Genomic DNA, 15,278 nt, shown 5'->3' with positions numbered 1-15,278 from the left:
TTTCAGTCAGATCCACCTTTTGCTCTTTGTGTTCAGCTTCAAAAGGTCAAGGTGGGTAAATTACACCAACAACACAAACTATGCACGCAGCCCACGTATTGGACTTCAGAGAAGTACAACAGGAGTGACTTCATGTCTCTCCAGTCGTCCACGTCCACAAAGTCAACCACATAGTTACTACACAGGATCCTTTCCAATACTGTCTGGTTTGTTATTAGCAGTTAAAAAGATTATTTTCAAGAAAACAGCACAGCGACCCTGGGAGGTCAAACGCACTGCAACTTAATTAAATGTCAGCAAATAGAAAAAAGCCACAAAAGCGAGAAAGACATAACCCAAGTTGGACAAAAACCTTAGAAAACACAACATGTCACATGGTTCTTGCTGTATATAACAGTAAAACAAGTTTACTATTAGCTTCCTGCTGTTGTCTTTTCTTAATTCCTTCAGTCGTGATTTGTGTGCTTCTGCAGCGTTTTTTCTAGTTGCTGGTGTGTTTGACCTCTCAGGGCCAAGACATACATTTTTTTATTACAGGTATATCTCCTGTTTCTCACATGTGCATTTACACTTTGTGAACAACATTTCCCATCTGCCGGTAAAGCAGAGGTAGGTGCATTTAATGGTTTTCCTTTAGTCAAACATTCATCCCGATGAAGGTCTTTTCTCCCATTTAGCAGGAGCAGAAAGAAAAAGGTATTTTTCGCGGAGCCTGTTATTGAACTTCTCCTCCAGAACCATAAATAATTGTTGTTAATTTCTATGAATGAACGTCACTTTTCTACCACCTAGTCTTCTACACGCTGTAAGCCAAGCTCGCATCTCTGTAGTGTTCACCGTCTCTTCCCCGTCATCAGAGCGACTCAAGATAATGGCTCAAAAGTAGCTTCGCAACGAGTTAATTTGTGCTGTACATCCACACAGCGAGTGCGGACAAATAAAAAGCACCGGCGTGTCGGATTCCTCTGCGTTGTTTTTATCAGGTCCATTAGGCAGTCGGCTGTAGAGTCCCTGAGGTGTGCGCGCTCAGTTAGCGTGTTTGTTTTTCTCAAGGCTCTGTTGGCGTTAATGATGTCAGCCTTTATTGCAGCACACAAACACACTTCCTCATCTCAGAGGAAAATTTATGCTTAAAGAGAAAATATCCACCTCGCAGTAAAGAGAAAAAACTGTTGCTATTGTCTTTAGTATTAGCTTAAAGGAAAATGCACAGGACAAAATAAAAGCATCGTTCGTGTTTGTTTCACGGTTTGAAGGTTTTATTCTTTCCGTCTTTAGGCTTGTATGAACATGAGTTGAGATAAGAGTTTAAACAAAAGTTAGATGTGCTTTACTTATCAGCAGCTACAAGCACAATGAGTGTTTCTGGAGCCGCACTAAACAGCACAATGAGGGATTTTCTCTTTTTTGGTCTCGCTTTTGTTAAGGTAGGATTTCGTCGGTCATCCAGCTGTGAGTCTGTTGATTTATCCTCCCACGCTCTTGGAAACCCAGTGAACAAACTATAAACCTGCTAAATTAGTGTCAACACTGAATGTAATCTTTAACCTTTTAAACGTCTGAGAAAACAGCCCAAAAATACTCCACCTCCCCCCCATCCTGGGAAACCTACTAATGTTTCACCAAAGTTAAATATGAACTCTTTCATTAGAAAACCAACCTGGAGGTTTTCATAAAGAGATCCCATGTAAGGTTTTCCAGCTTTAGGTTTTTATTTCTTAAAAAGCAGCTGCTTTACTTGTAGAAACTGTTGGAAATTAAAAACAATCTGGCTTTTTGTTTTGTCCTCTACACCAGCGGTCCCCAACCCCCGGGCCACGGACCAGTGAGTCGTTTGGTACCGGGCCACGAGAGTTGAGGTTTGAGTGTGAAATGTATGGATTTCAGGGTTTTTATCAGTTTTTAGCGTTATTTTGTTATCATTTTTATGGTTTACTCAGTTTTTCTGGGTCGTTTCATGTGTGTTATGAATAAATCTTCTTTTTTATGGTACCGGTACTTGTTTTATTTTGTTGTATTTATCCGCGACACCTTAAAGGCCGGTCCGTGAAAATATTGTTGGGCATAAACCGGTCCGTGGCGCAAAAAAGGTTGGGGACCGCTGTTCTACACTCACCGCACACTTTCTTACCGACACCTTGCTACTACCATGTTTGACCCTCTTTGGCCTCCTTAGTTATTCAGATATACAGATTCAACAAGGTGCTGGAAACAATCCTCTGAGAATTCGGACCATGTTGACATGATGGCATGACAGCATCACACAGTAGCTGCAGATTTGCCTGCTTCACATCCATGATATGAACCTCCTGCTCCACCACTTGTTCCCCACGGTGCTCTACTGGATTGGCTCTACTAGTCTCCTGCTAGAAGGAGACATCAGACGATGTGTACACTGTGGTCATAAAGGGATGGGCGTGGTCATCAACAATACTCAGGTAGGCTGTGGTGTTTGAATGATGCTCAGTTAGTCCTAAGAGGCACAAAGCGTGCCAAGAAAACATCCCCCACACCATCACGCCAGCAGCAGCCCGAACTGTTCATAAACAGCAGGATGGATCCATGCTTTCAGATTCTGACCCTCCCATCTGAATGTCACAACAGAAATTAAGACAACATTTTTCTAATCTTCTGTTGTCGAATTCTGGTTATTCTGTGTTAAATGTAATACTAATGGATTGGATTTATATAGCGCTTTTCAAGGCACCCAAAGCGCTTTACAATGCCACTATTCATTCACTCTCACATTCATACACTGGTGGAGGCAGCTACAGTTGTAGCCACAGCTGCCCTGGGGCAGACTAACAGAAGCGAGGCTGCCATATCGCGCCATCGGCCCCTCTGGCCAACACCAGTAGGTGAAGTGTCTTGCCCAAGGACACAATGACCAGGACAGAGAGCCCAGGGATCGAACCAGCGACCTTCCGGTTACAGATGCGATTCCCACCCCCTGAGCCACGGTCGCCCTAGCTTTGGTTTCCTGTTCTTAGCTGACAGGAGTGCCACTAAGTGTGGTCTTCTGCTGCTGTAGTCCATTCAAAGATGCTCTTCTGCATACTATGGATGTAATGAGTGGTTATTTGAGTTACTGTTGCATTCCCATCAGCCTTTCTCCTCTAAACTCTAACATCAAGACATTTTCACCCACACACACCTGCTGCTCACTGGATATTTTCTCTTTTTCTCGTATTCTCTTAAAAACCTTTGAGATGGTTGTGTGGGGAAAACCCAGCAGACCAGCCTGTCTGTGAACAATGAACAACATAAATCAACTATATTTTGAAGACTTGATCTTCACATCAGCAGCTGTCATCTCGCTGATATATTTGATGATACAGATACTGGAATGATATATTGGAGCATTCATGTTTATTTCCACTTTCTGTGCATTTAAATAGCTCTGAAGTTTCAAAGGGTCATTTCTGCCATCTGCACACTTATGAAGACAGTCGAATCACCTTTTTAAAGTTAAAGCCCTGACGCAGTTCAAACGCTGTGAAACATCGACGTGACTTCCTCCCTTTAGTCCCATCTGTTTCCCCCCCAAAAAATTTTTAAAAAGGAAAGGAAATAAAAGAAGTTTCTCCCCCTGAGCTCCGTCCTCTTGGCTGATAGCCAGAGACAAAGATAAGATGTAGGGCACTTAGCCTGGCATCAGCATGGGAGCCCTGTCGCCCGGAGGCCTGAATAATTCAGCGCCTGAGATAAATTTACTGCTCATGAAGTCATGCAGAAAAGACATATCAGAGCAGCGTTATTACCTTTACTCTCTTTATTTGAATACCTAATTAGGAGATTTCCTTTTTTTGTTTGTTTTGTTGGTGTGAAAACCTCGCAGAGACCGAACCTCGACTCTAATAGCAAAAGTAAACACACATGCAACAGGAGTCCATATTTGTGCTCTTGTGCAGCTTACTCGCATTTTGCACCGTCATGCACAACCTTCCTGACAGGTTTAACACTCTGAAGGCATCTTTGTGCTTTGCGTTTATCAAGGGCGGGTTAGCTTTGAGCCATGACTCCAGTGTAGTTCCGTTTCGTTCCTTCCCACCACCACACTGTAAACATCTCCGGTCGCTGTCAACAGCCAGAAAGTCAGTCGTCAATCCAGCGCTGTCGAGCGGCAACAACGTGTCACCCAGAAGCCTCGTTTAATCACATCCTGGCTGTTGTTCGGAGTGAAGTTATAACCTGAATTAACAGATTTGTATCTTTTTCCTCAGCTCTCCTGTGCCCTTTCTTTTAAGGTCACCAGCTCGGGCATCCTTTGTGTCTTTTTTGCACGACCTAACCCGATAAGACTCAGAAGGTCAAGAGGAGACAAAAAAAAAAAAAAAAAAAAAAAAAAAAAAGGAGTCGAGCATTGTTAATCCTCCGTCTAGCGCTCAAAACACCCCTCCATCTCCATCTCATCTCCATTATGTGGAAATACTATGATAGAGAGCCGGAGGTCGACAGACTACCTCCTTGAGATGAATAAGACAAATCATCTTTTCATTACGGCGCCGAAAAAGAGAGAGAGAGGGGCAGTGAGCAAAGAAGGAAATGAGACAGAATAGGATATGAAGACGGATGGTTCAGTCGCACGAGGGAAGGGGAGGGAGACGTCAGCCTGCAGGTCAGCGGACACTGGCTTTAATCATTGCAATGCGGCGGCGATGCAGTGCAGGACAACACAAAAAGAGGCGACTTCATGGTTTAAAATGTGTTAGTCGATTTTATTTTTGTCTTTGTACAATGAGGAAAAAAGACAGACCCATAATATCAAGAACAAAAAGTGCATGCATGTTTAAAAGAAATAAATAAATAAAAAATGAAATGGGTGACACATCTGCATGGCTCTCCACTCAGGGGAGGGACTTTTGCTTTCTGGTTTTAGTCACGGTCTAAAAACTGAAAGATGACGTCACACTGACAACAAGTAGGCAAACAAACTTTTATGTCTACAACTGGTGGAATTACCCTTTAAAATGTGCTTAAACCACCACATGAATCAGCTGTTACGTGGTAATCGTAGAAAAAGTAAAAAAATTACAACCTTTACTGTGTATTTCTGTTTAAGATCTTCTAGGAATAACCTTTGAAGTTCATCTTCATCAGAAGATAGCGAGAGTGTTCTCTGCCTCTGCAGCGACCCTTGGAAACTATTCTAAATGTCATCAAACTACAGCTTTATTGTTGCACACTGAGGTGTCAGACGTTGTCATTAAAGGTACAGGGGAGCTTATAAAATGTCTTTATGGGGTAAAAAGAATAACTTAACACATCCTTCAGTAGTTCAGCTTCTCCCCGGGTTGTATGATTAAACTTTGGGTGCAGTCAGTGATGCTGACTAGATGGGAAACCTTTGACTTGGGTGAGACCAATACTGGAGTTTTGGGGCAGCTGCATATTTTTGAAGTAAAAAATAAGTTGGTGTTAGTTCAGGGGCCAATCCAGCAGTAAATTCTGAAACTAGCAAAAAGCTTAAACTGCGTCCACAAAGGACGCAACCGGCTCATCACTTTGAAGCTGATCATTGGTCACAAGCAGTAATTTCAGGATATGGTTACCCGGGTAACCCCCTAATGTCTTTGCTACCAGGAAGTATGTCAGTCATAGGTATTCTTTATTCTCATTGGTAGTTGTTTCAGTTGCTCACCTGCATCTTTTGCGTGTAATCTCCTGAAGTTGCCAAGTAGCATTCACTTTCTACAGTTTTTGGTCGTCACGTCGCTGCTAATTGCTTCCAGTCTGCACACAACTCAACTGGAGCGATCGCTCGTCTCTGAGCCTCTACTGTCACGCTGTCCTGCAACATGAGCTGCAGATGCTGCTGAGACTGTTGTAAATACTAAGTCACTGACACCTGCATCATCTTCAATACGATTTAGAAAAGATGAAAAAAATCTAGACTTTAACTGAAACATCTCTGATATGAACATTGTTGCTATAGGACTACATCAGGTGCTAAACATCAGCCAATCAATACAACAGTTTTAACCACAGGGGAAAACGTCTCAATAATAATAACATCTTTCTTTAAGGGGCGTCCACACAGGAAGTGACTAAAAGTGACGTGGAGATGAGAGACGACTGAAAGTCAAAGACACATTGAAAAGTTGGCGGGTCCTGAGTTAAACTTTTCTCTGCCTGGACATTAGCGAGAGAAGCGACTACCAATGAGAGCACAGGAAACGGCTGACTGACATTAGATAAGTTAGTAAAAACATACAACAGGGTTACCTAAGCAACAGGAGCCTGGAACGGCTGCTCATGACCAACTGTTGTGGCGAGCACTTCCTGTGACACCGCTTAACCTTCATGTAAGCACTTTTTTCTATGCTTAAGTGCTTTTAACCTTATTTAAGGGGAACTCGGGGTTCAGCATCCTGTCCAAGGATACTTTTACCTCCAGACCAGTAGAGCCGAGGATAGAACCGCCAACCATCTGATTGGTACATGACCAGGATCACCATTACAGAATCACGATGGAAAAGCGTTACATTTACATTTTTCAAATATTGTATTTGATGACATAACAGCATCACATGAAACTCTGATATAACATCATATTTACGCTGATCTACGTTAGTGCAATGTTCCAGAGACGTCTTTGGTTTGGTGACCACAGAGCAAACCTGCCGAAATTATGGCCACAAGCAACATGATCCACTGTGTTTATAGGCTTTTTGCCCACTTCCTTAGAGGTTAAGAGCAAAGTTAGCATGGCCACAAAAGTGATAGGATAAAGAGTGAAAATGAGTACACACCTCATCTTGCATCAGCCCATGGCACTAGGCCATCCTCATGTACTCACTTTAAGAGGTTACAGTCACAATAAGACTATTTCCTTAAAGATGTAACTCACTCAGTACTCTGCTCTACACAGTAAACGATTCTTGATACAGTAAACAGAATGAATCACAGCACCATCTGACCTTTGCCTCGACACACCTGTGCGAGCACAAGCACATTTAGAAACGAAAGGCACATCTCATTAGAAAGAGAAAATAAGGCTTACATCCTGGTGGGCCTGCTGATAACATAATCCACAATGGATTAAACCATTTGTGCAGTATCTGCTCTCAGGATGGAATATAATAAAGGCAGCTCACGCTACAATACAATAAATCCAGGCTAAATTAAAAAAAAAAAAAAGGCTTTGATAAATTAAGTCAAGGCAGAACGAAGTCGATAAGAAAACAAACAGCCTCATAAAAACCAACAGTTCATACTGAGGCTCACTACATCACAGCGTCGCCCTTTTTACTTTAATGTGTTTACAAAAGGTTTTAACTCAGAATGTGTTTCATACGTGTTCTCTACGCTAATATAACACAACACTGATATAAACTGTATTTTTGTTATTAAGGATACACTATAGCACAAAAAAACAAATCTAGAGTGGGACCAGTGCAGTATGTGTATCAGCTGCTTTCAGTTTGTCTTTTAGGTTTTGCTTTTTCATTTTAATTCTCTGTCACGGTGGTGGAGACCAAAAACGGAGCTAAAAGGAGTGATTACCAGGCTAGACTCCAAATGTATGCTAATATCTTCCAAGTTGAATGTATTAGCAGGATGCTGCACAGGACAAAAAAGAACAGAAATAACAGACTAACAGAAAACATCCAGCGAGCGGCTCGTGTCTGAATATTTGAACCGATTTGCTCTTTGACCCGGAGTTCTTATTAAAAGGGACGATCAGGTTGACATGCACTGTGAGGACAGTTTGTCATCCTGTTCATATGATTACAGGATGTGAGAACCTTGCTTTGGTCACGCCTGCTAATGTTCCCGTTTAGCGTCTGGCCACGATATACTCCTTCCTGTTTGGTTAATGATGACCTGAACTGGTTCACAGACCTGTTCCTGGGATTTAGTTCTACAAATAAACCAAGTAATACGTGTTTAAAACCTCCTTGTGAAACTGTAATGCACAAGCATCACGGACCAGTTGCTTTTTGAGGAGTACGGCTGTAGTTTTTGGGAGGGACAGCGCTGGTCGAGCCTCCATCGTTACATCAAGCAGTTGCCCGGCTTTTTTTTTCCATTTACTTTTTGACACTCCTGGGCGAGGCACTGCTGTCCAGCTACCATTTCAAGTAGACACACCTGAGCCATCTCTACTTGTAAAATCACCACCACCATCAGCAGCAGCAGCGCATCACTCCCTGTGGAGCGACAGGACAGGGGGACGATTCCCGGATCCATCTGTCCCTCCTGCACTGATGTTGAAAGTTCTTATTTGGGTTTAAAAAGTGTCCAGATGTTGCTCCTCTTCTCCTTTTTTAATAGCTGTAAGAAATATAAAAGAATATGTAAACAGCTCTGAAAAATTAAGACACGCGTGCAGCCGATGCAAACACACTTTACCTGGTTTTCTATCGTTTCCCCTGGTCCACGCTGTCTGTCTGCTCCTGGTAGAGAGAAAAATACACAGACTAATTTACACATTGAACAAATAAAATAATAAAAAATTATAAAATCCATCCAAGAAAGGTAAAAGTCAACATGAAAGCTGACAGAAAATGAAACAAACACAAAGACCTTTATCAGCAGGAAAAACTGTAGAATTTATGAAAATACAGTTAAATGTTACAAATTTATACCCTCTTTCACATTTCCAAAGCTGTCCGCTGGGACAGAATGAAGTCTTTCCTGGGCCAATCCTGGCCCCGGGCCCTTATGTTTGACACCTTCTAGTTTAGTGCTTTGTGAAGTAGCCCTCATGTCTCGTTCATCAGCATGTGCAGCCAGTTTTAAAGAATGATCGTACTCAAAGACTTCAAAACAAAAAAGTGTTGAGGACTGTGCACTCAGTGTGTGGCGAGTTCACCGATCCACTAATGCAGAAGGAGAAAACCTCTCTCCTTTTCATCTCTGGCGTTGCCTCTGCAACTGATATTGATATTTCTGCACTTTTGTGTCTCTGGCAACATTTCTCAGAGAGTGCATTGTCTGTATATGGCTGTAAATATACAGAACATATACGTAGCTTTCTTTTTTAAACAGCAACTTGAGCCAACTGCCCCCCGTCAGAGCTGGTTACCCGTCCAGTTCTCATGGTCTGCTGCCAACCTCAATGCTACTGGAGTAGAGAACAACTCGTCAGGTTGCTGTTCATGTTTAGGCACATCGCTTTGAAGCCGATCGTCGGTCACTAGCAGACATTCCAGTCTCTGGTTGCCTAGGTAACTCTGTAAAGTATTTACCACCCATGTCATATGTCACTCGGCGGTATCTTTCACTCTCACTGGTTTTGCAAACGAGCAAAAAAACAAAAACACAGCCATGTAAAACAGAGTCGTGTGACGATTAGCTGTTTACGGCTAGCATCCATCAAGAAGAAATGCTCACATGTGTGAATGAACATTAAATGTGATGATCAAGGATTCACCTTGATGGCTAATTTCACAGCAGGAGCACCACCCACCCGATTTCTCTAAAGACCTTTGCAGTTTGCTGCAAAGCGCCTGAAAGCACCTTTTTTTGTTGTTCACTGTTTGTTTTTGTTTGAAGAATATGAAAACACGTTATCTGCGAGGAAATTTCTGTTGTTTAACGGCAGCAACAGGACGACGCAGCTTCCTGTTCCTGTAAACACTAAATTAGACATCGAAAAGAGACGAGTGGATGCTGCTCACGATCACCTGGAGCACAGCATTTCATAAACCAGACTTCCTGTGATGTAAACAGAAGACAGCAGGCCGGAGGCTGGTCTTCTTTTTTTCTCCAGCTCTGCATGATGAATTTTTTAAAGACTCGTTTATTCGTTTTTTCTTACAGCCACTGCAATAAACAGCATCAGTGAACAGAAACTAAAAACTACTGTCCATGAATGCAGCTTTTACTCCATCTCATTTATTCTTATTGAAAATACTAGAAGTAATATTTCTCTTGTGCCATGTGTTTATATTTACTCACTAGAAGTCTCCATCTGGACCTGAGTGTTTGCAGACTTCTACTGTAAGTGTTGCAGGCATTTTACTGACTTGTTACCTAAAAGCACAAAGTTTAGAGCCGAAATGACAGGTCGCGTGTAGTTCAGTACCTTCAGGCATTTTCTAAAGCTTTCCACAAGGGTTAGGAGTGTTTATGGGAATTTTTTACTGTTCTTCCAGAAGCACATTTGTGAGGTCAGACACTGATGTTGGATAAGAAGGCCTGTCTCACTGTCTCTACTCTAATTCACCCCAAAGGTGTTGGATCAGGATGAGGTCAGGACTCTGTGCAGGCCAGTCAAGGTCTTCCACACCAAATTCTCTTATGTCTTTATGAACCTTTCTTTGGTGCACTGGTGTGCAGTGATGTTGGAACAGGAAAGGGTCATCCCCAAACCGTTCCCACAAAGTTGGGAGCGTGAAATTGTCCAAGATATCTCGCTATGCTGAAACATTAAAGGGCTGAGACCAACTGCTGAAAATCAGCCCCACACCATAGCAGTGATTTTATAAACCTTTGGTTATTGAAGTGACTGAAACAACTAAATGCAATGATGTGGATGGTTGAGTAATATAGTGCATATTATAAAGAGGAATGTGAGATATGTGCACGCATAAATATTTATGGATACATAAGAAACGGAGCTCTTCTGCAGGCAAGACAAAAGCAGAAACAGGTAACATTTTCATCACACACACACACACCTGAGGGGACTTGGATGTTGGTCGACTGTTCGGCTCCACCGCTGTGGGCGATGCGGGGACGCTCCCATTAGAGTCTAATATCAGCAGAGTTCGCCGCTCCCTGGCTGGTTTTTCACACTTTGTCACGCGGAACCTGAGAACGATAGAAGGGTTTGAATGTTTGTGCAGCCTGCGATCCAAATGAGAGAGCTGGTCCAGGTCGCAGGGCTGGCTCAAACCCCTGTTCTTAAGCAGCTGACATGACAATGACTACATATATACAGTAGAGTGTATGAAGAATCATATTTTTACCTAAAAATAAAAGAGAATTTAGGTGGCACTTCATAAATATTATATTTACATGGAAAAATGACCAAGTTAAAAACAGAAAATGGTCTGTTATTGAGTGATCTAGGACAGAAACTCAGGTCATAAGCCATTCTTACACACACACACACACACACACACACACACACACACACACACACACACACACACACACACACACACTTTCTTGGTTTCTTACTCACCTAAACATGACATCTCTCTCATCCGCCCACTCTAAAGCTTTAATTAAATCAGCAAATGAATATTTGTATCCAGGTCATGCTGACCCCTGTGCATACGGCGCCATTCATCTAAGTGCGCAAATGAAAAGAAACCTCTTCGCATCCCAATCAGCTCTCAGCGGGACATTGAGGAAGGCTGCGTGACGGCGAAGAGGCTGCACACTTTCCCGGCCTCACTGGTGGATTGAGAAATGGTCTCTTTACTTTAAACTGGATCTAGGACACAGCGGCACTAGATTTATGATGGGAGTACACTGCCAGGATTTAATTCTCACTGTGGTGAATTCTTCTTATAATTACTGAAACTAAAAGTCTGGACATTGAACACAAACACAAGAAGAACCAGAAAAATTCCTGCACACTGCAGGATCATTGGGTTGATGATGAGGGTGTCCAAATTCCCTGCACAGACATTGTAAAAGATGGACATAGGTGAACCCGGTGGAGAAGTGCCTTAAAGCTGCATGCTTTGCCCTCATGACCAGTAGGGGGCGACTTGTCCGCCTCAACAGCCCTCGGCTCTCTTTCTGATTACATTATGCGCTCAGTTGCCAGTTTCAGGTCAATACCAGAGCCAGAAAATAGGATTATGTTCATTGACGAACAATTTTTCAATCAAAAGTTGTTCGCCAATGAACATGCAGTGTCTATGGTTTCTCACAGCTCAGTCAGAGCAGCTCCTTGCCATGTCCAGTTTCTAAACAACAAGCAGGCAACAGCGAAAATGCTTGATACTTTTACTTTTTTTTTTAAAATAAGACACTAACCAGTGACATCACTGTGATTACACCGTTTTATCTGTCTATGGTACCCTCACATTTGTTGCAACATTGTCCGCTGGTTTAAGAAAGCATTTTTGCTAACACCATTTTATTTGCAAAAAACAAATGTGATGGAGAGGGGCGGGTCGCTCGCTTAAAAATGACTTGTCAGCCACAACTCATCAGCCAATAAGCATGTGATATCAGAAACTAATTTTCTTACACACTTCTACAGGACCAGAACTCTTTTTGGAACCACAGCTATCGCCATCTGGTGGCTTTAAGAGAGAATGCAGGTACTTCGGGATTGGCTTTTCCAACCTGAAGCTAGGTCATGTTTTATACTGATTTTCTACAAGGGGACCAAATACACATGCTTTCTGCAAGCAGCTTGATGTCTATTAAATTGTAAGAATAGCTCCTGTCATCGATTAATGCTTTAGAGTTGAGTGAACACTCACTAGTCAACATGACAGTCCTGGTGATATCCTGAATAAGATATTAGAAGTCTGCTTATTAATGTTCGTGTCTCGGTTTTGTGAGGACCTGTGCTGTTAACAGTGGCACGTGGAGCAGTCTGACCACAAGTTTCTGACCTCCCAGTGTGGTATCAAAGTGCATGAGATGCTTGTGCCTTTTAAATGAAGTGTGAATATTTTCGAGAGTTAATGTTTGATTGTTAGCGCCGTGTGTGTGTCTGTGTGCACTCAAGCCTAGTGTCCCTCTGGGGCAAACAGTGTGTCATTTTTCATTTACTTCTGCTAATTAAACCACCTCGTGATGCGATTCTGAGAACATTTTAAAGGCAGGAAAATCATCAAAAGGCAGTAATACACCCAGGCTTGTCCTTCAGTTATGATTCAAACACACACACACACACACACACACACACACACACACACACGCCCACCTGCCTACAGCCAGGACTGTGACCTCCACACAGTTACTGTGCCGCAGCTCTGCTTTGCGGGCTGACGGCTTCCTCATTAGCGGCCATTTCTTCTGGTTGCAGCGGGTGCAGATGTTCTTGTTGCCTCCCAGGCCCCCGATGGTGTGCAGGTGGTTACAGGTGTGCTTGGCTGCTCCCGGGGGCGCCCCCGGCGATACAGGTGTCATTGGAGGAGTGGGAGTGCCGGGGGAGGTGGGGGTGAGCGGAGGACTTGAAGATAAAGGAGGAGAAATGTGTGATCCTCGCAGCTCTTTCTTCAGATTGCCACTTTTTAAAAGCCTTCATGAATTAATTACACAATATTATTGTGAAATGAACTAAGAAATCTTTTATAGGTCAACAACTGTAAACATCCAAAATGTGAGGTAAGAGGAACAAACCCCAACACGAGCTAAAGACTTCGGCCCATTTTACCCAGAGCATTTAAGCTCGCTGGATTCTGCAGTGCTTCCCTTATCGCAGCCCGCCGCTGCAGAAATGACACATCAATATTTCATACTTCAAAACAATTACTGACAAGCTCTTTGAGAACAATCACCCTCAGTGATTATCTTTAAAGTAAAAATGGAAGCAGTTTACTGCGGCTGCAGGTGAAGTTTCAGACACACAATAAGTAAACAATTAGATAAGCCCACAAATAGACGCAACGCAGACGCGAAGGGTGTCGCGTCACATGATGTTTGTCTCCAGCTTCCTCCTCTGAGAGTTTCTTCTTCATTCACTCCCCGTGTGTTCACACACCACTTTGCATTTAATCATTAGTTATTATTAATCTCTGGCTCTCTTCCACAGTGTGACTTTTGTCCTCCCTCCCCTCACACCCAGCCCGTCGCCTCAGATAGCTGCTCCTCCCTGAGCCTGGTTCTGCTAGAGCTTTTAAAAGTAGTTTTTCCTTTCAACTGTCACCAAGTGCTGCTCAAAGGAGGCCATCTTTGTTGAGGGTTTTTTTCTAATACTGTGGAGTCTTTACCAGTGCTGGAACAAAGTTACATATTTGAGTAATGCAGTATTGTAATGCGTTATCTTACTAAATTCAGTAATCATGCTACAGTTAAAATTACGTTGTGACCTGTATTACAAAGATTATCCGTGCCTGGCAAATAGAAAAGAAAAAAAACATGTGTACTTGCTACAATCAGCTGATTTCAGTTCATGTGTGTCCAGGACAGGAACAGCTGCATTCCACTGCTTCAGCTCTTTGCAAGCCTCTGCACAGACAGCACGCTAACACTAAGCTAGCCAAGAACCCAGAGTGATGGTAAAGCCGAGCACATGCAGACCCCAGCCCAGCAGCCAGAGCCTGAACTTCAACAGATAACAAAGGCAGTGATGAAGCTTAAAGCCTCAGCTTCTACCTCTTCATGTTTCTATAGTAGAATCAATCGTCATCTTTGTTTTGTGCTGATACCTGCGCTCATGGCTCTGGTAGCTATGATAGCTGGGATAGGCTTCAGCCCCTCCCCAGGACACTGATAAGGACAGCGGAAGAGAATAGATGGATAAAAAAGGGTCTTTAGACGAGAGTTGTTATTGTTGATGTTGATACTGCACTATATAAATAAAATTTAATTTAATTTAATGAGCACTATGTACTTTTAAGCCTCAACAAATCTGGTTATTGGGACATTGAAAGCCTTTAATGCCTTTTAAAAATTATTCCAAGAAATGTGACAGCTCATAAACATATGCAGCCACTGCAGATTGAGTCATTGGCCAATAATAGGGTACAAAATGTGATTTTGGTCCACCGGAAGAACAAAAGACGTGATGTTGGAGATAAAGTGATGAGAACAGGAACTGCTGTGGAAAGATGATGAGAGGGACTAAAGGACGGTAGAGAGGTGGTGGAGGACTGATGGCAGGAGAACGGAAGTTAAGCACTGATGCTGGAGAGGCAGATAGTGAGCTCTGGCGACACTACAGTCAGTCACTCTCCTCCTTGAAGCCTTTTCTCCATCCCTCTCTCCTGCTTCCTCCCTCTCTCCTTCCCCAAGTATCCAATAAATTACCCCCACAGATATCCTTTCTTCCCCTCCTATTCTGCCATCTCTAAGTGATCCACTGGCAGGCTGCCCATCCTGGCTGAGAGCGCGCGAGAGAGAAAGACAGATGTGGGACATAACAGCAGGAGAAACTACCACAGAGAGCCATCTGAGCAAAATGAAAAAGCGAAAGGCAAACTAGGGGTGGAAATATGTGAAGGAAAACATTTGGAGAGAGAACTGAAGAAGTGAGACACATGAAAGTGACGCTGGGGATTGTGTGTGAATTCACAGTTTTCTAGTTTTTTTCCCTTTTATGTATTTATATGTTTGTTACAGGACACTCGGTGTGACACAGCAGAATACCTCAGTACCTAATCCTTGGCAGATGCAACACGGCTACCATTTAT

The 15,278-nt window shown here is 42.9% G+C and overlaps 1 protein-coding gene across 1 annotated transcript in view; it reads right to left on the bottom strand.

Moving 5' to 3' along the window:
* Nucleotides 1-4,697: 4,697 nt before the first annotated feature.
* Nucleotides 4,698-15,278, bottom strand: part of rell1 (RELT like 1) — a 36,928-nt gene continuing 26,347 nt past the window's right edge. The window contains exons 5-8 of the mRNA XM_082526571.1: nucleotides 12,848-13,096; nucleotides 10,629-10,761; nucleotides 8,356-8,399; nucleotides 4,698-8,277 (exon numbers count right to left, since the gene is read on the bottom strand). Coding sequence (XP_082382697.1) covers nucleotides 8,364-8,399; nucleotides 10,629-10,761; nucleotides 12,848-13,096 — 418 coding nt within the window. The 3' untranslated portion in view covers nucleotides 4,698-8,277; nucleotides 8,356-8,363. The remainder of the gene's footprint in view (nucleotides 8,278-8,355; nucleotides 8,400-10,628; nucleotides 10,762-12,847; nucleotides 13,097-15,278) is intronic.

The sequence above is a fragment of the Aulonocara stuartgranti genome (genome assembly GCF_965226115.1).
Source record: "Aulonocara stuartgranti genome assembly, chromosome: 3".
Lineage (NCBI taxonomy): Eukaryota > Metazoa > Chordata > Actinopteri > Cichliformes > Cichlidae > Aulonocara > Aulonocara stuartgranti.
Note: the sequence above shows the minus strand (reverse complement) of the source record. Positions and strands in the feature narration are given on the sequence as shown.